At 47.5% G+C, this 22,377-nt stretch overlaps 1 protein-coding gene across 2 annotated transcripts in view; it reads left to right on the top strand.

Annotated features, from left to right (window-relative positions):
- Positions 1-1,842: 1,842 nt before the first annotated feature.
- Positions 1,843-22,377, top strand: part of CDH3 (cadherin 3) — a 76,867-nt gene continuing 56,332 nt past the window's right edge. The window contains exons 1-2 of one of the 2 annotated variants that reach the window (XM_066242331.1): positions 1,843-1,975; positions 17,372-17,486. In XM_066242331.1, coding sequence (XP_066098428.1) covers positions 1,958-1,975; positions 17,372-17,486 — 133 coding nt within the window. In that variant the 5' untranslated portion in view covers positions 1,843-1,957. Of the gene's footprint in view, positions 1,976-16,891; positions 17,153-17,371; positions 17,487-22,377 lie in introns of those variants that run through there. The other variant, XM_066242330.1, reaches the window with a different exon arrangement.

Here is a 22,377-nt window from a genome sequence, read left to right on the forward strand (position 1 = left end):
CCACAGGTCAGGCTTTTTAAAATTATTTTTAAATTTTTTCATTTTAGAGAGGAGAGAAAGAGTGAGAGAGAGGGAGAGAGAGAGAGAGAGAGAGAGAAAGGGGGAGGAGCAGGAAGCATCAACTCTGAAATGTGCCTTGACCAGACAAGTGCAGGGTTTTGAACTGGCGACCTCAGCAGTCCAAGTCAACGCTTTATCCACTGCTCCACTACAGTTCAGGCAGTATTTATTTATTTATTTATTTTTAATTTTTTGTGTGTGACAGAGATAGAGAGGAACAGACAAACAGGAAGGGGAGAGAGATGGGAAGCATCAATTTTTTGTTGCCGTACCGCAGTTGTTCATTGATTGCTTTCTCATATGTGTCTTGACCTTGACTGGGGGCTATAGCAGACTGAGTGACTCCTTTTTCAAACTAGGGGCCTTGGGCTCAAGCTGGTGAGCCTTGCTCAAACCAGTTGAGTCTGCGCTCAAACTGGCGACCTCGGGGTTTCGAACCTGGGTCCTCCATGTCCCAGTCCGATGCTCTATCCACTGCGCCATCACCTAGCCAAGCTCCACTGTAAGTATTTAAAGCAGAGGGAATTTAATGCAAAGGTGATGGAGAGGCTGGGAAGCCAACAGGGGACAGTGATACAACCTAGAGTTTAGGCAGCAAGAAGTCATCCATCCCCTAGCAGGTGGAAGACAGGGAAAAGGTGGAACAGTATTCCTGGAACCCAGAGTCTGGCAGAACCCGGACCCACAGATAGCCAGCTGGAGCTGGAGAAAAGACACAGCTGTTGCCAGCACACTGCTGAAGGAGGAGAAAAACCCTGGCTTTACTGTTTGTCCCACCTTCCAGCCTCCCACTGGCTAAACCCAGCAGGAAGTCACTCAAGTGAACCTGAGAAATACAGTGTGTCTGTAAAGTCATGGTGCACTTTTGACCAGTCACAGGAAAGCAACAAAAGATGATAGAAATGTGAAATCTGCACCAAATAAAAGGAAAACTCTCCCAGTTTCATACCTATTCAGTGCAGTTCGATGTGGGCTCACACAGATTTTTTAGGGCTCCTTAAGTAGCTATCCCGTATAGCCTCTACAGACTCGTCACTGACTGATGGCCTACCAGAACAGGGTTTCTCCACCAAACTGCCGGCTTCCTTCAACTGCTTATCCCACCGAGTAATGTTATTCCTATGTGGTGGCACTTCGTTATAAATGCGCCGATTTTCACATTGCACTTTGGTCACGGATTCGAATTTAGCGAGCCACAGAACACACTGAACTTTCCTTTGTACCGTCCACATCTGGACTGGCATGGCCGTGGGCTGCTTCGCTGTATACATGGTGTTAGTCATCATCTGCGCATGCACACATGCTGCCACATCATCCTACAGAAACTGGGAGGGTTTTCCTTTTATTTGGTGCAGATTTCACTTTCCTATCGTCTTTTGTTGCTTTCCTGTGTCCGGTCAAAAGTGCACCATGACTTTACGGACACACTGTAGAATCTGCAAAGGTCACCCCTGCCTTTCAGGGGAAGGATAAAGAATGGGTCTGGCCGTGGCAGGATAGCTCAGTTTGTTAGAGAACTGTCCCCAAATGCCAAGGTTGTGGGTTCAATCCCTTGTTATGGCAGATATAAAAATCAACTAATGAATGTATTAAAAAGTGGAACAATAAATCAGTGTTACTGTCTCTCACCCTTCCCTTCTCTCAAAAATCAATTAAAAAAAAAAAAAAAGCTTTTCCTCCCATTCATTCTAGCCTGCCTGTTCCCCAGCACTATGCCAGCTGCACCTCAGGCTCTGAGCTCTGGGCTCCTGCTAAGCCAGTGCCACTGTTGTATCCTTCCAGCTGCCATCCTGATCATCTACTGGGCCCTCACTAGCCAGGATGAGATGTTCCCTGATATCTACAAGATCCGGAAGACTGGAAGATTGCAGACTGTGCCTGGAGGTAGAGGGGGAAGATGCTCAGTAGGACAGAGGTAACATTGATGACTCACTTATCGGTGAAAATGCCTCTGAAGGGCCTGAGGGCGAAGGTTATGGAGCACAGTGATCACATGGTCATGAACCATCATTTGCAGGAAACCGGCTTTACAAAAGAAGCCTAGAAGTACATCAAAGATTATATGAAATCAATCAAAGGGAAACTTGAAGAATAGAGACCAGAAAGAGTTAAAGCCTTTTATGAAAGGGGCTACAGACTGGCCGGTTGGCTCAGCGGTAGAGCGTTGGCCTGTTGGCCTGGCGTGTGGGGGACCCGGGTTCGATTCCCGGCCAGGGCACATAGGAGAAGCGCCCATTTGCTTCTCCACCCCCCCCCCTTCCTCCCTGTCTCTCTCTTCCCCTCCCGCAGCCAAGGCTCCATTGGAGCAAAGATGGCCCAGACGCTGGGGATGGCTCCTTGGCCTCTGCCCCAGGCGCTAGAGTGGCTCTGGTCGCAGCAAAGCGAAGCCCCGGAGGGGCAGAGCATCGCCCCCTGGTGGGCAGAGCTTCGCCCCTGGTGGGCGTGCCGGGTGGATCCCGGTTGGGCGCATGCGGGAGTCTGTCTGATTGTCTCTCCCCGTTTCCAGCTTCAGAAAAAGAAAAAAAAAAGAAAGAAAGGGGCTACAGAACAAATCAAGCATGTCCTTGCTAATTTCAATAACTACCAGTTCTTTTTTGGTAAAAACATGAATCCACATGGCATGGTTGCTCTTCCGGACGACCCCATATATGATTTTCTTTAAAAATGGTTTAGAGCCTGACCTGTGGTGGCGCAGTGGACAAAGCCTCGACCTGGAAATGCTGAGGTCGCCGGTTCAAAACCCTGGGCTTGCCTGGTCAAGGCACATATGGGAGTTGATGCTTCCAGCTCCTCCCCCCCTTCTCTCTTTCTCTCTCTCTCTCTCTCTCTCTCCCCCTCTCCTCTCTAAAATGAATAAATAAAAAATTAAAAAAAAAAAAAAATGGTTTAGAGGCCTGATCAGGTGCTGGTGCAGTGGATAGAATGTCATACTGGGACGCAGAAGACCCAGGTTCAAAACCCCGAGGTTGTCACCTTGAGCACAGGCTTACCTGGTTTGAGCAAGTCTCACCAGCTTGAGCCCAAGGTCACTGGCTTGAGCAAGGGGTCACTCAGTCTGCTGGAGCCCCCTGGTCAAGGCGCATATGAGAAAGCAATCAATGAACAACCAAGGTGCTATGGCGAGGAGTTGATGCTCCTCATCTCTCTCCTTGTCTGTCTGTTCCTATCTGTCCCTCTCTCTGTCTCTGTCACAAAAATATATATATAAATAAATAAAAATAAATAAAGATGGTTTAGAAGTGGAAAAAATGTTAACAAATTTGGCATTTGGATCTATCACTTTCATCATAACTGGCAGAAGCTTTTCATCTACACACTAGGACTAGGACAAATGGGACTTAAGATATTTTGAGCTCTTCATTTATTTTTACCTTGATTTATTTGGAGCAGAGGCATTGTTTTTTAAGAAAAATCATGTCATGTAGGTTGTCTAAAAATAAAATGCATTTAAACTAAAATAAAAGCCTGACCTGTGGTGGCACAGTGGATAAAGCATCAACCTGGAATGCTGAGGTCGCCAGTTCAAAACCCTGGGCTTCCCTGGTCAAGGCACATATGGGAGTTGATGCTCCCTGCTCCTCCTCTCCTTCTCTTTCTCTCGCCTCTCTCTCTCTAAAAATGAATAAATAAAATTTATAAAATCTTTTTTCCTTAAAAAAATAAAGGATGGGTCTGAAGACAGATTATTACTACTTTGTTATTATTATTATTTTCTTTCAGGCCCTTTTTTGGTGTTACGGTTGTCAAAGTTTCTACACCTTAGCCAACCACAGGGATTCAGGGCTTCTTGAGTGCTTATTGATTAATCGATTTCATGCCCTCAATATACACATATACATAAATACTTGACCTCTGATCTCTGGAAAATGACAACACAGGCCTTGGCAGAAATTTACCAGTGCTGAAATCATCACAGCCCAGCCTGAGATTCAGGGAAAAGAAAGGTCTGTGATTGGATTTCTCAATGGGGATCAGCTGCCTCAGCACCTTTATGGATTCAAAAGTGATAGATGGGAAGAGCTGACCAGAGACATCACTGGGCAAAATGGAGGGTCCCAGAAAGTGCAAAGCATAGGAACAGACATAAGGAAGTAAGACTGGAATCATATGTGTGGAGCACTGGGCAGGGGAGGGAGAGGCAGGAAATAGGGCCTTTCCCAGTTTAAAGGCTGTTTCCTAGAAAAGACAGAAAAATACCTACTTGTCTTTGAGACACATCACTATAAGTATGCATTGTGGGAGTTAAGTTCTGGGAAATTTGCTGCCAAAAATGGGCAGAAAAATTCTAAATGTTTCTTGGAGGACTCAGAATTTAACCTTGGACTAGAGGCAAATATGTTTAAGAGGTTCTTAAGAGAAAGGATCACATATTGTGGAATTCTTCCTAATATCTGCTCCCCAAATTCATTTTTCCAGTAAGTATTGATGGACAGTAGGTTGGCAGCTGATTTGAGCAGTGAGGTTTGGAGTGAGACAGAATTGATTTATACTGTGGCTTTGCCCCGGCTATAGCTGTATGGCCTTGGGCAAGAAACAGCCTCAGTTTCCTTGTCTGTGAAAAGGGAATCATATGAACTGCTGTGTAAGTTGTAGGATTAGAATGAGATCATGCATGAGAGTACTTGATACAGGGTCTGAATTCAGTGCATGCTCCAAAAATGATAGTAGTTCATTTCCTCAGGACTTGATTTATTTGTATGATACTTTGCAAAATCCTTTTCCCTATATTAGCTCATTGGACCTCATATCAGTTCTGTGAGATAGGTCAGGGAACCCACACTGATTTTGCCTCTATGCGTCTAGCACCCCCTGCCAGATGCATAACAGTTATTATCTTGTTGATTTTATTCAGTTAATACATATTTTATAGGAAATTCTGCTGTTATAAAACTTTGTTTTATATAGCTCGTTATGATAAAGACACCACTCTGATAATCGTTGCTCAATATTTTTGAAATGATGGCTAAGGCCTATTAGACTTTATGATCTCATGAGACTACAGATATTTGCCCTTAAAGGGACATAACAGTAAGGCCTTCCTCTTTGCTGGCACTCCTGTTGCTCAAATGTGGCCTAAGGCTGTCCCTCCTACGTGGGACATCGTAGACCGGAATGAGTCTCCCTGATGATGAAGGACTGACGATGGCATGACATACCCAGAATGAGCCACCGGACGGAGAACCAGCAATGCTTTTAATAACAGGTCAGTGTTGCTTCTAGTGACTAATCAGAGATGCTTTCAAGGAAAGATCTTGATCAAAAGGGAAAAGTGTAAACAATAATATAAACAGAGCCAGTTTAAAGTGGAGCCAGAGCTGCAGTCCCAGAGGACCTGCCTTGCACCTCTTCTACCTCAAATCTTTGGAATGTTAAAACAGGAAAAAATTACCTTCGAACTGGGCCTAAAGCAACATTGTGTCCCCAAAAATTGTTTATGAGGATAACAAGAAGGAAGATATTATGATTATTGGGCTGATGACTAACGGACTGAAAATTAAAAACATTCTTTAGAATAAATATCACAAAAAGAAACAAACACACAAAAAAGGATAAACATCCCTATGTTATACTGTCTGTACTAACAGAAATGCTTTTTCTTTTAAGGTCACTGTTCTCTTATTAAAGAGATTATTAAATTTAATCTTATTATTAAAGATTTTTATTTATTGATTTTAGAGAGAGGAGAGAGAGAGAAGGTGGGTGGAGGAGCAGGAAGTATCAATCCATAGTTGCTTCTCATATGTGCCTTAACTCGGTAAGCCCAGGGCTTCTAACCTGCAACCTCAGTGTTCCAAGTCGAGGCTTTGTCTACTGTGCCACCACAGGTCAGTCTGTTCCCTTTCTCATAAATACCCCTTGCCTTTGTCTTTTAATTGGAACATTATTTGGGCTTCTGCCTGAATCAATGTTTTCCAAATAGCTATTCTTTTTTAGCTCAAATAATTAGATAAATATTTTAGTATCTATTTCATGCCAAGCTGTTCTATACACTAGGGGTACAGCAGTGATTCACTGGGGGGAGGGCAATGATAAATACAATTTTTTGTGTGTGACAGAGACAGAGAGAGGGACAGATAAAGACAGACAGACAGGAAGGAAGAGAGATGAGAAACATCAATTCTTCGTTGTGGCACCTTAGTTGTTCATTAATTGCTTTCTCATATGTGCCTTGATCAGGAGGCTACAGCAGACCGAATGACCCCTTGCTCAATCCAGTGACCTTGGGCTCAAGCTGGTGAGCCTTGCTCAAACCAGATGAGCCCATGCTCAAGCCGGCAACCTTGGGGTTTCAAACCTGAGTCCTCTGCATCTCAGTCCAATGCTCTATCCACTGTGCCACCGCCTGGTCAGGCTAATTTAATGAACATTTATGTTTACTATGTTCTAAAGTACTTTACAAGCCTGATCTGTGGTGGTGCAGTGGATAAAGCGTCGACCTGGAAATGCTGAGGTCACCGGTTTGAAACCCTGGGCTTGCCTGGTCAAGGCACATATGGGAGTTGATGCTTCCAGCTCCTCCCCCTTCTCTCTCTCTCTGTTTCTCTCTCTCCCTCTCTCTTTCCTCTCTAAAAATGAATAAATTAAAAAAAATAAAGTACTTTACAAATATTAACTCCTAACCTATGAGGAAGGGAGTATATGCTTATTCCATTTTCAGATGAGGATACTAAGAGACAAGGGAGTCAAAAGTTACTTGTCTAAGGTCTCACAGCTCAGAAGAGCTGGATTCAAAAGGCCATGTTCTGTTGGCATTGGGAAGGCTTTGGGGGCTCAGGGTTTTAGCTGGGTGAGTTTCTCCACAGATTGCCTCCAGAAACGCCATTTTCTCACCATGACAAATGTGTATCCCCAGGCCAGACTTCTCTCTTGAACTAGAGTCTCCAACCACTATTTCCTCAACATGCCACTACCGAGTATTTCTACAGATGCCTCAAACTGAAGTTCTTTGGCCAATCCCAAGCTTGTTCTATCTGCAGTAAGATTCCAAGAAGCCGACCCTGAAACAAGGATTCACGTGCCTCATTAATGACATATTAAGGAGGAGCTCCTAGGCCCTGGCTGAATAGCTTGGTGGGTTAGAGCATCATCTGGATATGCAGAAGGTAGATCTCCCAGGAGAAAGAGGAGAAGCAATGGAAGAAGCAGGATAATGAAAGCAAGAAGCTGCCTGGCCAGGCGGTGGCGCAGTGGATTGAGCATCGGACCAGGATGTGGAGGACCCAGGTTCAAGACCCCGAGGTTGCCAGCTGGAGTGGGGGCTCATCTGGTTTGAGAAAAAAAAAAAAAAAAAAAAAAAAAAGCTCACCAGCTTGGACCCAGGGGCGCTGGCTTGAGCAAGGGGTTCCTCGGTCCTCGGTCTGCTGAAGGTCCATGGTCAAGGCACATATAAGAAAGCAATCAATGAACAACTAATGTGTAGCAACGAAAAATTGATGATTGATGCTTCTCATCTCTCTCTGTTCCTGTCTGTCTGTCCCTGTCTATCCCTCTCTCTGACTCTCTCTCTGTCTCTGTTAAAAAAAAAAGAGACTGATCTGCGGTGGCGCAGTGGGTAAAAGCATTGACCTGGAACACTGAGGTCGCTGGTTCGAAGCCCCGGGCTTCCCTGGTCAAGGCACATATGGGAGTTGATGCTTCCAGCTCCTCCCCCTTCTCTCTCTCTCTCTCTGTCTCCTCTCTCTAAAATGAATAAATAAAATCTAAAAATAAATAAATAAATAAATAAATAAATAAAAATAATTTTTAAAATGTGGTTTTTTAGAAAAAAAAAGAGAGAGAAATAAGAAAGAAAGAAAGAAAGAAAGAAAGAAAGAAAGAAAGAAAGAAAGAAAGAAAGAAAGAAAAAGAAAGAAAGAAGCTGAGCAAAGGTGTGATTTCAGAGCAAGTCTCTGTAGGAAAGCGTCAGCCTGATCCTCCAGGGGAGGCTGGGTGTAAGTTACCACTGGGAGTTTGGGGGAAGGGAGCTGGGCTTCCACACTCCTGCAGCCCTTGGTCATTGGCTCAGGGTTGGGGAAGTGAACTCCTGGGCACTTCCTGGCAAGGGCAGAGGGACCCCAACAACATGAGGGCAGGCCTCTGAAGAGAGTCACAGGTGCCAGCTGCTAGGAGCATCAGCACAAAGAAGCCAAGGGAGGGGAGTTCACAAGTAATCAAAGGGATCCCAGGGGATCTGAGCAATTTTTACCTTCCCATCTCAGGAAGTGGCATTGCCATCCTGGTGGTTACTCAGGCCCAAAACCCTGGAGTCAGCCTTGACCCTCTCTGACTCTCACATCCTATATCCAATCCTTAATAATTGCATTGTCAGTAACTTCAAAATATACCCAGGATCTGACCACTTTCTTTTTTTCTTTTGGTAATTTTTTTAAATTGTGGTAAAATACATACAACATACACTTCAGTGGCATTAAGTATATCTGTCATCGATCCTTGTGGGTCAGAGACCCCCAAATTGTGGTCATCCTGTCCGATGTAGTTCACATCAATAGGACAAGACAGTATTTGGCAATATCAAAACTATTTGGAATGTCAGAAACTATTGCTTGACCAAGGAATGGAGAATATTGATTGCCTAATGATTCCATCTCCCTGATTCTGGGGAATTAGAAAAATATCAAGGGGCCCGAGGGTGAAGTAGGTAGGTTCAGGGTCGGGGATTCATAGTTCTCAGGTTTCCAAGGGAGCATGTGCAGTTCCTAAACATGCTTAGAACATGCCTATGCATACATGGCATGTCTCATTTTAATGTCAAATCTCCATCCTGGGCATGATTTTTGTAAAGCCAGTATCCAAGGCCACCATCATAGCTGCCTGGCCCATGCAGGTTTGCATTGGATTCAGACAGTTGGTAAAGAAACAATGGAGCCGCCTGACCAGGCAGTGGCGCAGTGGATAGAGCGTCGGACTGGGATGCGGAGGACCCAGCTTCGAGACCCTGAGGTTGCCAGCTTGAGCTAGGGCTCATCTGGATTGAGCAAAGCTCACCAGTTTGGACCCAAGGTCGCTGGCTTGAGCAAGGGGTCACTTGGTCTGCTGACAGCCTGCGGTCAAGGCACATATATATGAGAAAGCAATCAATTAACAACTAAGGTGCTGCAACGAAGCACTGATGCTTCTCATCTTTCTTAGAGTTCCTGTCTGTCTGTCCCTATTTATCCCTCTCTGTGACTCTCTCTCTGTAAAAAAAGAAAGAAAGAAAGAAAGAAAGAAAGAAAGAAAGAAAGAAAGAAAGAAAGAAAGAAACAACAGAGCCAAAAGCTGATGGGCCATCATCTTTAATCCTAGTTTACACCCGGCGGCCAAGTAAAAACACACACTGGGCTCCAAAACCCACTCACATTCAGTGTTCACAAAGCTACTGACTTATTCGAGTTTCCTAGAATCAAAGGTTTCTAGCTCACCAGACTTATTCACCTCTGTTCCCCATCTCCTTCCTTTTCCCTGCACAAACTCTGTACAAACTGGCTTCTCACTCAACACTCCACCATCTTGGCTGCTTCTCCTGGCCTCCTCCACGTGGCCTTTCTCTGCTCTCCTCTCTGCTCTCTCCTCTAATGATAATCTCAGGAACCAAGAGAGCAAGCTCCCGTTCTGCCCCCATTTTATAGTGCAGAAATCAAAACCTTTAATCGAATATACAAAATAGGGAAGTCTCTAATACAAAGTCACTTATCTGGGCCATGATGGGATTGTACCATCCCACATCAAAAAGGGTGGGAAAGGCTTAGTCCTAAAACCAAGCCCGAGGCTACAAGGATCCTGCCTGCCCACAGCCCTCCCCCAACACAGATTAATATCACCTGGGCGACAGGCTTCCATGTGAGCAGCGCCATCTTTAACAAAGTGAGCATAATACATTTTTATGCTCACTTTGTTAAAGATAACATGAGGAGGCCGTTGCCCAGGTGATATTAATGTGTGTTGGGGTGGGCTAAAGGCAGGCAGAATCCTTGTAGCCTGGGGCTTGGTTTTGGGATTAAGCCTTTCCTAGCTTTTTGATGTGGGGCGGTACAATCCAATCATGCCTCAGAAAGTGACTTTGTATTAGAGACTTCCCTATTTTGTATATTGGATTAAGGGTTTGGATTTCTACACTATAAAATGGGGACGGAGCAGGAGCTTACTCTCTTGGTTCCTGGGATGATTAGCATGAGAGAGCAGAGCAGAGGAGAAAGAGGCCACGTGGAGTAGGCCAGGAGAAGTAGCCAAGATGGCGGAGTGCTGAGTGAGATGCCAGTTTGTGTGCTGTTTGTATCTGGGATAAGGAAGGAGATGGGGAACTGAGGAGAATAAGGCTGGTGAGCTAGAAACCTTTGATTCTAGGAAACTCGGATAATTCAGTGGCTTTGTGAGCACTGAATGTGAGTGGGTTTTGGAGCTCAGTGTGTATTTTTTACTTGCCCGCCGGTGCAAGCTAGGATTAAAGACTATGGCCCACCAGTTTGTGGCTCCGTTGTTTCTTTACCAACTGTCCGAATCCAATGCAAACCTGCATGGGCCGGGCGGCTGCTGTGATGGTGGCCCTGGCCGTGGCTTCTGGCTTTACACTGCCCAACAATTTTTTTTTAATTTTAGCTTTTTAAAAATAATTGATTTTTAGACAGAAAGGAAGAGAGAGAGAGAGAGACAGGGACATTGATCTATTCCTGTATATGCCAGGGATCAAACTGGCAACCTCTGTGTTTCAGGGTGTAGAGCCAGGAGCCAAGGCCAGGGCCACCATCAGAGCAGCCTGGTCCATGCAGGTTCGCATTGGATTCGGACAGTCGGTAAAGAAACCATGGAGCCAAAAACTGGTGGGCCATAGTCTTTAATCTAGCTTGCACCCGGCGGGCAAGTAAAAATACACACTGGGCTCCAAAACCCAGTCACATTCAGTGCTCACAAAGCTGATTTATCCGAGTTTCCTAGAATCAAAGGTTTCTAGCTCAACAGCCTTATTCTCCTCAGTTCCCCATTTCCTTCCTTATCCCAGATACAAACTCTGTACAAACTGGCATCTCACTCAGTACTCCGCCATCTTGGCTGCTTCTCCTGGCCTCCTCCACGTGGCCTTTCTCTGCTCTCCTCTGCTCTCTCTTCTAATCTCAGGAACCAAGAGAGCAAACTCCCGCTCCGTTCCCATTTTATAGTGTAGAAATCCAAACCCTTAATCCAATATACATAATGGGGAAGTCTCTAATACAAAATCACTTCTATGAGGCATGATAGGATTGTACCACCTCACGCCAAAAAGGGTGGGACAGGCTTAATCCCAAAACCAAGCCTCAGGCTACAACAATTCTCAGCACACATTAATATCACCTGGGCAACGGCCTCTTTAACAAAGTGAGCATAATACATTTTATCTGCCCAACACAAGGCGATGCTCCAATGAAATGAGCCATCAGGTCAGGGCTGGGCATGATTTTTTAGTATGCTAATGAAAAATTGTTTATGAAAAGGTCACTTTGGAAGGAGTTTCAGGTGCCATATTGGATTTTTTTTCGGTCCAAACTGGTTTCTTGGTGGTGGTCCTTGGGTTCTTAGCTAGCCTTGGAATTTCTGCCTTTTCTTTTTTTTTTGTATTTTTTTGAAGCTGGAAATGGGGAGGCAGTCAGACAGACTCCCCAATGCGCCCGACCGGGATCCACCCGGCATGCCCACCAGGGGGCGATGCTCTGCCCATCTGGGGTGTTGCTCTGTTGCAACCAGGGCCATTCTAGCACCTGAGGCAGAGGTCACAGAGCCATCCTCAGCGCCTGGGCAAACTTTGCTCCAGTGGAGCCTTGACTGCGGGAGGGGAAGAGAGGGACAAAGAGGAAGGAGAGGGGGAGGGGTGGAGAAGCAGATGGGCGCTTCTCCTGTGTGCCCTGGCTGGGGAATTTCTGCCTTTTCTTACAATGGCCTATGGGCTCTACAAGATTTGCTACCCACCCTCCCACTGGCTTTTTGTTTTTTGTTTTTTCACAAGTAATCTATTGCCTCGGGGCTTTTGCATGTTTTCTCTACCTGGAATACTTAAAAAAAAATTTTTTTTTTTACAGAGACAGAGAGTCAGAGAAAGGGATAGATAGGGACAGACAGACAGGAACCCAGAGAGATGAGAAGCATCAATTCTTTGTTGAGGCACCTTAGTTGTTCATTGATTGCTTTCTCATATGTGCCTTGACCGTGGGGTTACAGCAGAGCGAGTAACCCCTTGCTCAAGCCAGCGACCTTGGGCTCAAGCTGGTGAGCTTTGCTCAAACCAGATGAGCCCGTGCTCAAGATGGCGACCTTGGGGTCTTGAACCTGGGTCCTCTGCATCCCAGTCCTACGTTTTATCCCTGCGCAACTGCCTGGTCAGGCTAGAATACCTTTTTTTAGATATCTATAGCAGAACTTGTTCCTTTACTTCCTTCATTGAAGACTTCCTAATTGCATCTGCCCCTTATCTATTTTCTGCCTTTCTCCATCCACCCTTCTCTGTGCCTGGGAAGAATGACCCCTACAAACCTCACTACCAGGGCTTTCTTGCCCTCAGGTTTCTGGGTGGGTTTGGTCCACAGGAGGTGCCCAGGACAAAAGATGTCTGTGTATTTTCCCCCTACTCTGCTCCCTGCTCTGCTCTGGGGCAGTGCCCTTATTTCTCCTGAACCACAGCTGCATTTGGAAGGGGCGGTTCTCACTCTCCAGCTTCTCTTCATCCCTAACTTCCAGTGACACCATTCCTCCTTTTGCCCTTAAGTCCTCAAAGTTGTAATGCCTCCCTGTTGTTGCTCAGTGTAAGGCCAGGGGCTGCCATCGTGGCCATGCACAGGCAGGGTCTCACTGAATTCCGGCAGATGATAAAGAAACAGCGGAGCTGGAGGATGGTGGGCCATTCGGTTGGTTTATTGGTGTCTCACCAAGATAGGCAAGCCATAAGAAAAGCCAAAGGAAAAGCAGAAACATGCTTTCCCGTGCAAGGCAAGGGATGGGGAAGGAAAAAGAAAAAAGAAATCCTACACCACACCTCTCAGTGGTGGGGGCAGAATTTCTCTTCCAGCAAACATTAGCAAGACAATGGCCCTTCCCAAGCAGGAAGGTAATTTGCAATTTCACACACCCACATATACCTGGTGCTACCCAGCCCCCAATGCAAACTATAAGAGAGCAAACATAAAAATCATATTTTACAAACTTATTTGACCAACACACAGCACCCCTGTTTGTTCCCTGACCCTGACCATTCCTCTAGCTCCTTCACTAACACTTGAATCCTCCCCACCCCAAACCACACTGGAGTTTGTCTTCCTCTAAACCCTTACCCAAATTCCTTCTAAATCACTTTATTTACATTTTCCAACCCTACCTTCAGTCTTGTGAATTGGCACTTTCATTCTGTCCTTATTCTTCTTCTACACAGCACATATTATCTGACATATATTTACTTACTTTCCTCAAGACCCTACCTACACTCTAGGATGGAAAGTCCAAGGCAGAGATTTTTTATTTATTTATTTTAAATTTAAAGCCCTGGCCAGATAGCATGGTTGGTTGGAGCATCGTCCCCGAGTGCGGAGGTTGCCAGTTCGATTCCCCCGTCAGGGTACATACAGGAGCAGCTCCATGCTCCTGTTTTTCTTTCTTTTTTCTTTTTTTTTCTTTCTTTCTTTTTTTTTTTTTTACAGAGAGAGAGAGTCAGAGAGAGGGATAGACAGGGACAGATAGATGAGAAGCATCAATCAGTTTTTTGTTGTGCGTTGCAACACCTTAGTTGTTCATTGATTGCTTTCTCATATATGCCCTGACCGCAGGCCTTCAGCAGACCGAGTAACCCCTTGCTCGAGCCAGCGACCTTGGGTTGGGCTCAAGCCCGTGAGCTTTTGTTCAAACTAGATGAGCCCATGCTCAAGCTGGCGACCTCGCGGTATCCAACCTGGGTGCCTCCGCATCCCAGTCCGACGCTCCACCCACTGCGTTCCAGGTCGATGTTTTTTTTTTTTTTTTTTTCATTTTTCTGAAGCTGGAAACAGGGAGAGACAGTCAGACAGACTCCCGCATGCGCCCGACCGGGATCCACCCGGCACGCCCACCAGGGGCGACGCTCTGCCCACCAGGGGGCGATGCTCTGCCCATCCTGGGCGTCGCCATGTTGCGACCAGAGCCACTCTAGCGCCTGAGGCAGAGGCCACAGAGCCATCCCCAGCGCCCGGGCCATCTTTGCTCCAATGGAGCCTTGGCTGCGGGAGGGGAAGAGAGAGACAGAGAGGAAGGAGAGAGGGAGGGGTGGAGAAGCAGATGGGCGCTTCTCCTGTGTGCCCTGGCCGGGAATCGAACCCGGGTCCTCCGCACGCTAGGCCGACGCTCTACCGCTGAGCCAACCGGCCAGGGCCCAGGTCGATGTTTTATCCACTGACCCACCACAGGCCAGGCAAGGCAGAGATTTTTAAAAGATTATTTATTTATTTATTTATTTGAGAGAGAGAGAGAGAGACAGACAGACAGACAGACATAGACTTGTTCCACTTACTCATGCATTCATTGGTTGATTCTTGTAGGTGTCCTGACTGGAGATCAAACCTGCAAACTTGCCAAATCTTATTGGCAGGATTCTCAAACCAACTGAGCTACCCCGCAAGGGCCCATGTTTTGTCTGTCTTATTCACTATTGTATCTCCAATGCTTGGCACATAGCAGACAATTATTTGTTAAATGAGTGAATGAAGGAACGATTGACAAGGGAACTACGGAGAAGACCACAGTGTGGTCCAAGTGGCAGGCGGAAGAGCTGACTCTCAATTTCTCCTTGCATCTCCACGTCCGCCCGGAATGCTGAGTACCCTGGAAGGAGGCGGAAATGAGTGCGCTCTACAGCCCTCCAGCCGGTGTTTACTTAATTAGGGCTTGTATCCAGAGGCTCGTTTGTGTTTAACTGTCCGCCTAATGGCATCATCTGGCTCCTCGCGGGCGAACGGGAACCTGCGAAGAGGATAGGCGTGGTCCCGGGGTACATTCTGGGACGTGCCTCGCCACATTCTCCCCTGTACGGTATCTACCTTCCGACCACTGCGGGAGAGCGAGGCGCAGAGTTTAGCAAGCTGCCTACGGTTTTTCCTGCGTTTTGTCTAACCCCAGCCCCCAGCCCCCAACCCCCATCTTCAGGGACCACAGGCGGCATAACCCAGCGCTCCGGTGATATCAGCTGCCAATTGCTGGCTGTACCATGAGCCGTGAAATGGAAGGATTACACTGTAATCATTACAGTGTTTCTCATTCTCTTAGTTGGTGGAATGTAAGGGTGCTACAGAGGAGACAAACGGTTCGCGAGGCGGAGGAGCACAAATGAGCTGGCTCCTAAAGCAGTAATACCAGGAAATATTTGGGCACTTGCTCTGTGCCAGGTACTGAGTTTAACGTTTTAAACGTGTTAATTTACCCCTCGTCTGTTAAAGGAATTAATATTCCTTTAATTCTAGTACTGTAGATGGCAGATGTCGTAATAGCTCCGTTTGACGTAGAACTGTTGCTCAGAAGGGTTAGTTATTTCACTTGCCTGAGGCCATAGCGCTAATACGTGGTTCAACTCCTGTTGGAGGCAGGGGGTGCGCCCCAGAGCTAGTGCTTGACTGCAGAGAAGACTCTTAACGGTAGCAGCACAATCGGCCCTCCTTTTAGCCACAGGCCTGATAGTGGGAATGTCTAGGAGACCACCACGTTAGCCCTCGAGGGCCAAAAAGCCAAAAGAATCTATAGAGACTTCAGTCTCCTCCTCAAACCCCTAAATCTGAGCTGGAGAGGAGAAAGAAAGGGAGAGGCCTCAGGGAACAAGAGGGTGGGGAGAGGGCGCGTAGGGTGGAGCGGCTGAGTCTCAGGTTTCTGAGTCCAGGGCCCACTTTGTGTGCGGGGAAGAGAAACGCACTTCAGGCCCGCCGCTTGTCTCCCAGGAAGGGTGACGGAGAGCTGTATTCAAGGAAGGCTCACTGGAAGGCTGCTTTGGGCAGAAAGCAGTTTTTGCTTAGATTATATTTAAGTACACTGCTCACAAAAATTAGGGAATCAAGGAACGTGCAGATACTCCAGTACTTTCAGCCTTTTGTATAGTGCATTTTCACCAATGAAATTAAAGTTGGTTGTGCACCTCATTTGCATAATCAAACAACTTTCTTTGACTTGTCCTTTGCTTTTCTGATGTTCTTGTTTAATAAAAAAAGTCAAATACTTTATTATTATCGCTTCATATTCATTTTGAAATATCCCCTAATTTTGGTGAGCAGTATATTTCAGACCAATAAAAAGAGCTGTGTGTGTGTTTTTTAATGCCTTTATTTAAGTTGAGAAAGTGTTATTTATGGGATGTGGGGGGTGTTGCTGGAGACTATAAGTCTAATAACCACCCCTTTAACTCGCGCCCTTTGGCGCCAACACGGCTTCCAAACTCTGGGACCATGTCTCCCAGCCTCCATTTGTTCTGCTGTGCCATGGGTCTTCCGCAAGTCACAGCAGATTTTGTAACTTGGTCCCTCACCACTCAGTGCCAGTTTTAACCCTTTGAGTGGGCTGGGGTGAGAGGTGGAGAAAGAGGCAGGGGCAGACCACGTTGTAGCCAGGCGTGGGGCGGACACACCCGCCCCCATCAAAGCTTTGGGTAACAGCGCCTAGGGGGAGCAAGAACGGGGAACCTCTGTTCCCAGTCAGGTTCGGAGGCCTCTCCACTTTTTTCCCGTTATAGCCGCAAGACTCAGAAACATTTTTCTTGGCTGAAGAGTGGGGTATTTTTTGTTTGTTTTCTCGAACCCAGAACCTGCGAGACGGCTGAGTCCCTGCCGGGAACAGTTCCCGCAAAGCAGAGAGAACGCAGAGGGAAGACTAGAGGGACTTAGCAGGAGGGTCCCTGGATAGCGCCAGCCACCGCCCCACCTGCGAGGGAGGCGGGACCTTGCGGAGCTGGACCAATCAGCACCTATCTGCTCTCACCTGGTCTCCTCCTGCTGGCTCCTGAGGGCTGCGCCGCTCAAAGCGGCTCAGAGAGCTTAGCGGAGTAGTATCCTGCTGTTGCGGTAGCGTCTACACCTCTCTCTCTCCAGCAATGGGGCTCCCTAGTGGAGTTCTCGCGTCCCTCCTCTTCCACTTCTTTCTCCTACTCCAGGTACCCTACTGCCTTACCCTTTGCCTCTTTCCCGTCCGGGACGTTCCCGGAGGGCGGGCGGGGTCTGCATGCGGCGGTGGCTGCGGGGAGAGCGCCGGGCTGGGCTCCTTGAGGCCACGGTATCCTGGGAAGCCCCATAAGGAGTCCGGGAATGAGTGTGCACAGCCCGGCACTCCTGTGACCAGCCTCCCTCTTTCCCCGCTCTTCCCTTACGCGCAGGTTTGCTGGCTGCCGTGCGCGGCCTCCGATCCGTGCCAGGCGGACTCTGGGGGAGCTGAAGTGACCTTGGAGACGAGAGGAGCGGAGCTGGAGCGGGGCCAGGCTCTGGGGAAAGGTAAGACCCTCCAGGAGTCCGCCCCGTGCAACCGCGGGGCTGGTGGAAACCGCACGTGGTCACCTCCGATGTGGTCCGCGCGAGGGGTGTCTAGGCTGGGGCAGACTTCTGGCGCCGCTTCAGGGATGGGGGAGGCGCAGAAACCGTCTTAGGGGCTGGATATAGGTGGGCGGCTGAAGGAGAAGACCCGAGAGCGTAGCGCCCTTTGACGTGCAGGCCCTCTTTGCCCCGCTGCCGCTGCTTACCAGGTGCTGATCTCCTCACCCAGCGGGTGTGTGGGAAGCTCTCCCCCGCTGGGCCCAGCGGAGGAATGCACCGTCCACATTCTTCCCCCAGCCCCCGCGCAGGTGTGGGGATGAACCGTGCCCCGGGCAGCCCCCTTCGCCCCTCTCGGGCCCCTTTGTGTATCGTGCTTTGTGTCTCCGACAGACAGACCGGGTCTGTTTCTCTTCTTCGCGCTCCCCTCCCCCGCCCCCCTTCTTCCCCGGCAGCTGGAATGCACTCTTAACCCTGCCCTTCCCGGAGGGCCTGCGCCCCTACAGCCTGCCTGGAAACTGGGTCTGGCACACCTGGGCTGGGGCCATCACGATCTGGGGACACCCCCGTCCTTCCAGTGTCTTGGGACTGGAATGTTAGGGCACGTGGGAGAGTGGGGGTCCCAAGCCGGAAGTTTTCAAGCTGAGGGGGCGGTAGATGGGAGATCAAAGAACATTTTTGATCTCCCAATTACTTGTTTACCCCGCTTTAGTTCAAAAACTTGAGAGTGAGAGTGGGGGTGGGGATCTCTTTGGTGCAGAGAACCAGTGTGTCATGAGACCCTGGCAGCTGCCGGCTGACGGGGGCCTCTTTCCCTCCGCGTGAGGAAAGTTGCTCTCACTGGACCAAACTCAAGTTCTTAAAAAGAGGTGTAACTCAGGATCCTTGAGTGGAGTTCTGAAGGATTCTTAACCAGTAAAATTAAGAACTCTTGTCTCCATTTTTCTTGGGAGGGGATCTAGTTTACCTGGCTTTCAAAAACAATTAAGAAATGCTGCCACGGCCTGACCTGAGGCACAATGGATAAAGCATGTACCTGGAACGCTGAGGTTGCCAGTTCAAAACTCTGGGCTTGCCCCGTCAGAGTCAAGGCACATAATGGGAGTTGATGCTTCTAGCTCCTCCCTCTCTCTCCCTCTGTCTCTCTCTTTCTTTCGTGCGCGCGCTCTCTCTCCTGTCTAAAATAAATAATAAATAAATAAATAAATAAATAAAGTCTTTAAAAAAAGAGTTAAAAAAAAAAAGAAACGCTGCCATGTAGCATCTTTCTCAACCCCCCTCACCATACCCCCCACCCCATACAAATTCCCATAGCTTGAACATAGGGGTGCCGCTGCCTAGGGGACAGAATGGCTCTCCTTTGTTTCTCCAAAAGAGGATTGGGGCCTTGAGTCTGTGGAAGTCTCCCCCCCCCTTTTTTTCCCAAATAGCTCTGCAGATTGACAAAAACAATTAACACCCAGGCTAGGCCAGGCTCCTTAAACCCTTGGCTGTAGGGAGCAGAGGGGAGGCATTAAGAGGCCATGCCTCATAAACTTTAAATTCTTGCACACCGGTTTATTACTGACTGGCTAACAAACTGCAACTCAGCCAACCTGTAAAAATGTTAACTTGGGCAGGGCCCCAAATCCAATTCCGGCTCCCTGAGGAAGCCTTATTGCTAACCAGAGTGCTGCCGAATCTGTTCCCCTCCCCCCTCATTGTCAAGTTCTTTGACTGCATTCTTGGAGAGTAAGCTGTGGCTCTGAGTGTTGTCTGTCCTATCTTTCTAACTGACGCAAGAAATATCAGATGAACTGTCACGGCCCTAAGCTTGAGGTTGCTGGAGGGAAGCGGTGATCAGGTTTTCGATTTCATGGTCCAGTTGGTGAGTGCTTCCTGGTGATGTCAGACATTTTAAACCTTTTGAGAAAATTCCACTTTCTCAGATGTATGGTTTATGATTGTGAAAAGGGTGAGTTCATGCCAGGAGTACACCTGGGTTATAAAACAAAGAGTGGGTACATATGTTTGGCTAACTTTGTGCCTCTCTACAAGATGACTAGTTTTTGGAGCAGTCTTCCTGTGAGATAGGCTGCTGACTTTTTTATTTTTTAAGAGTCAGAGAGAGGGATAGATAGGGACAGACAGACAGGAACGGAGAGAGATGAAAAGCATCAATCATCAGTTTTTCCTTGTGACACCTTAGTTGTTTATTGTTTTCTCATACGTGCCTTGACCCAGGGGCTACAGCAGACCGAGTAACCCCTTGCTCAAGCCAGCGACCTTGGGTCCAAGTTGGTGAGCTTTGCTCAGACCAGATGAGCCTACGCTTAAAGCTGGCGACCTCGGAGTTTCGAACCTGGGTTCTCTGCATCCCGGTCCGACACTCTATCCATTGCACCACCGCCTGGTCAGGCGGCTGCTGCCTTTTTTAAGTGAAACCAAGTTTCTGGGCCAAATTGGTCCCATAAATTAGGGTGGCCCAACAAAAAATATTATTTCTCCTCGTAGTCGTCAGTTGCTGATAGCTTTTCCTTTTTTTACAAAAGATTTTACTTACTGATTTTACAGGGAGAAGAGAGAGAAAGGGAGAGGAGTGGGAATCATTAATTCTTGGTAGTTTCTTCTCATAGGTGTGTTGACCGGGCAAGCCCAGGGACCTCAGCATTCCAGGTCGAGGTTTGTTTGTTTTTTTGTTTTTTTACAGAGACAGAGAGAGTCAGAGAGAGAGATAGACAGGGACAGACAGGAATGGAGAGATGAGAAGCATCAATCATTAGTTTTTCGTTGTGCATTGCGACACCTTAGTTGTTCATTGATTGCTTTCTCGTATGTGCCTTGATCGTGGGCCTTCAGGCCTTCAGCAGACTGAGTAACCCCCTTGCTCGAGCCAGTGACCTTGGGTCCAAGCTGGTGAGCTTTTTTTTTTTTTTTGCTCAACCCAGATGAGCCCACGCTCAAGGTGGCGACCTCTGGGTCTGGAACCTGGGTCTTCGGCATTGCAGTCCGACGCCCTATCCACTGCGTGCCACCACAGGCTAGGCAGCTGCTGGCCTCTTTCTACCTCCCTACCTCTACCCAAGCTACCCATCCTCAATACATAAGATGGATTCAGCCCTGTTGAAAGGGTTATCCTAAGGGGACAAACAAACTCAAGTTTGGTCAAGCAGACAACAGTTTCCACACTGCCAAGGAACAACTGCCCCTGTTGTTCTCCCCTGGGTTATGAATATTACAGGTGTCTATGAAGTTGAGTTCAAAGAAATTATCTGATATAATTAATACCTTGTTTGTACGTGCACTTTACTCTTCAAAGCATTTCCACAACCCTGAGCTTGATTAATCCTCCCAATGTTCTCTTGAAGCTGGTAAGGTAAATATTAAACAACTTCAGCTCTTAATCTGAGTTGGGACTTCAGAAAACCTGTAGCCCAGCTCTGCTGGAGGTTTTAAAGGTGGAGAAATGGAGGAACAATTTAATAGTTTCAATTTGCCTAAATAGCTTGTGAGCTTCTGTGAGCACCACAGACATGACTTGTATATATTTGTAGGTTTATAACCTGGTACTTAATAGGATGCCCAATGGATGGATATTTGCATGAATCATGGTAGTCTTGGGTCTGCCCATTATACAGGGGAAACCTGAGTGGTTATGGCTTCACTAAAGTCATCACTGTAGTAACCAGATGGGACTTGAATGGAAGTTTCTGACTCTAAAGTCCAGTGGCAGTTTAAAAAAAAAATTTACTGGGAGTGAGCTCTTTTTTCTTTTTTTCTTTTTCTTTTTTTTAGAGAGAGAGAGAGGAAGGGGTGGGGGAACAGATACAAGCAGACAGATAGGAAGAGAGAGAGAGGTGAGAAGCATCAACTCATGGTTGCTGCACTTTATTTTTGATTTATTTATTTATTTATTTTGTATTTTTCTTTTTTTTAATTTTAATTTTATTTTATTTATTCATTTTTTAGAGAGGAGAGAGAGAGAGAGAGAGACAGAAGAGAGAGAGACAGAGCGGGAAGGGGGGAGGAGCTGGAAGCATCAACTCCCATATGTGCCTTGACCAGGCAAGCCCAGGGTTTCGAACCGGTGACCTCAGCATTTCCAGGTCCACGCTTTATCCACTGCGCCACCACAGGTCAGGCTGTATTTTTCTGAAGTTGGAAACGGGGAGGCAGTCAAACAGACTCCTGCATGCGCCTGACTGGGATCCACCCGGCATGCCCACCAGGGGGCGGTGCTCTGCCCATCTGGGGCGTTGCTCTATTGCAACCAGGGCCATTCTAGCACCTAAGGCAGAGGCCATGGAGCCATCCTCAGTGCCCGGGCCAACTTTGCTCCAATGGAGCCTTCGCTGCGGGAGGGGAAGAGAGAGACAGAGAGGAAGGAGAGGGGGAGGGGTGGAGAAGCAGATGGGTGCTTCTCCTATAACCCTGGCTGGGAATTGAACCCGGGACTCCTGCACGCCAGGCCGACGCTCTACCACTGAGCTAACCTGCCAGGGCAGTTACCACACTTTAGTTGTTCATTGATTGCTTTCTCATATGTGCCTTCACCAGGGGGCTTCAAGTCAGTGACCTTTGAGCTCGAGCCGGCGACCTTAGGGTCATGTCTATGATCCCACACTGAAGCTGGTTACCCGGCACTCAAGCTGGTGAGCCCACGCTCAAGCCAGCGTCCTTAGGGTTTTGACCTGGGTCCTCAGCATCCTGGGCTGGTTATCTATCCACTGCCTCACTGCCTGGTCAGGCAATGTGAGCATTTAAAAAAAAATTATTGATTTTACAGAGAGAGAGAAACATCAATTTGTTGTTCCACTGATTTATGATTCATTGAATGAGTCTTGTATGTGCCCTGACCAGGATTGAACTCGCAACC

Source organism: Saccopteryx bilineata, chromosome 9, assembly GCF_036850765.1.
Source record: "Saccopteryx bilineata isolate mSacBil1 chromosome 9, mSacBil1_pri_phased_curated, whole genome shotgun sequence".
Classification (NCBI taxonomy): Eukaryota; Metazoa; Chordata; class Mammalia; order Chiroptera; family Emballonuridae; genus Saccopteryx; species Saccopteryx bilineata.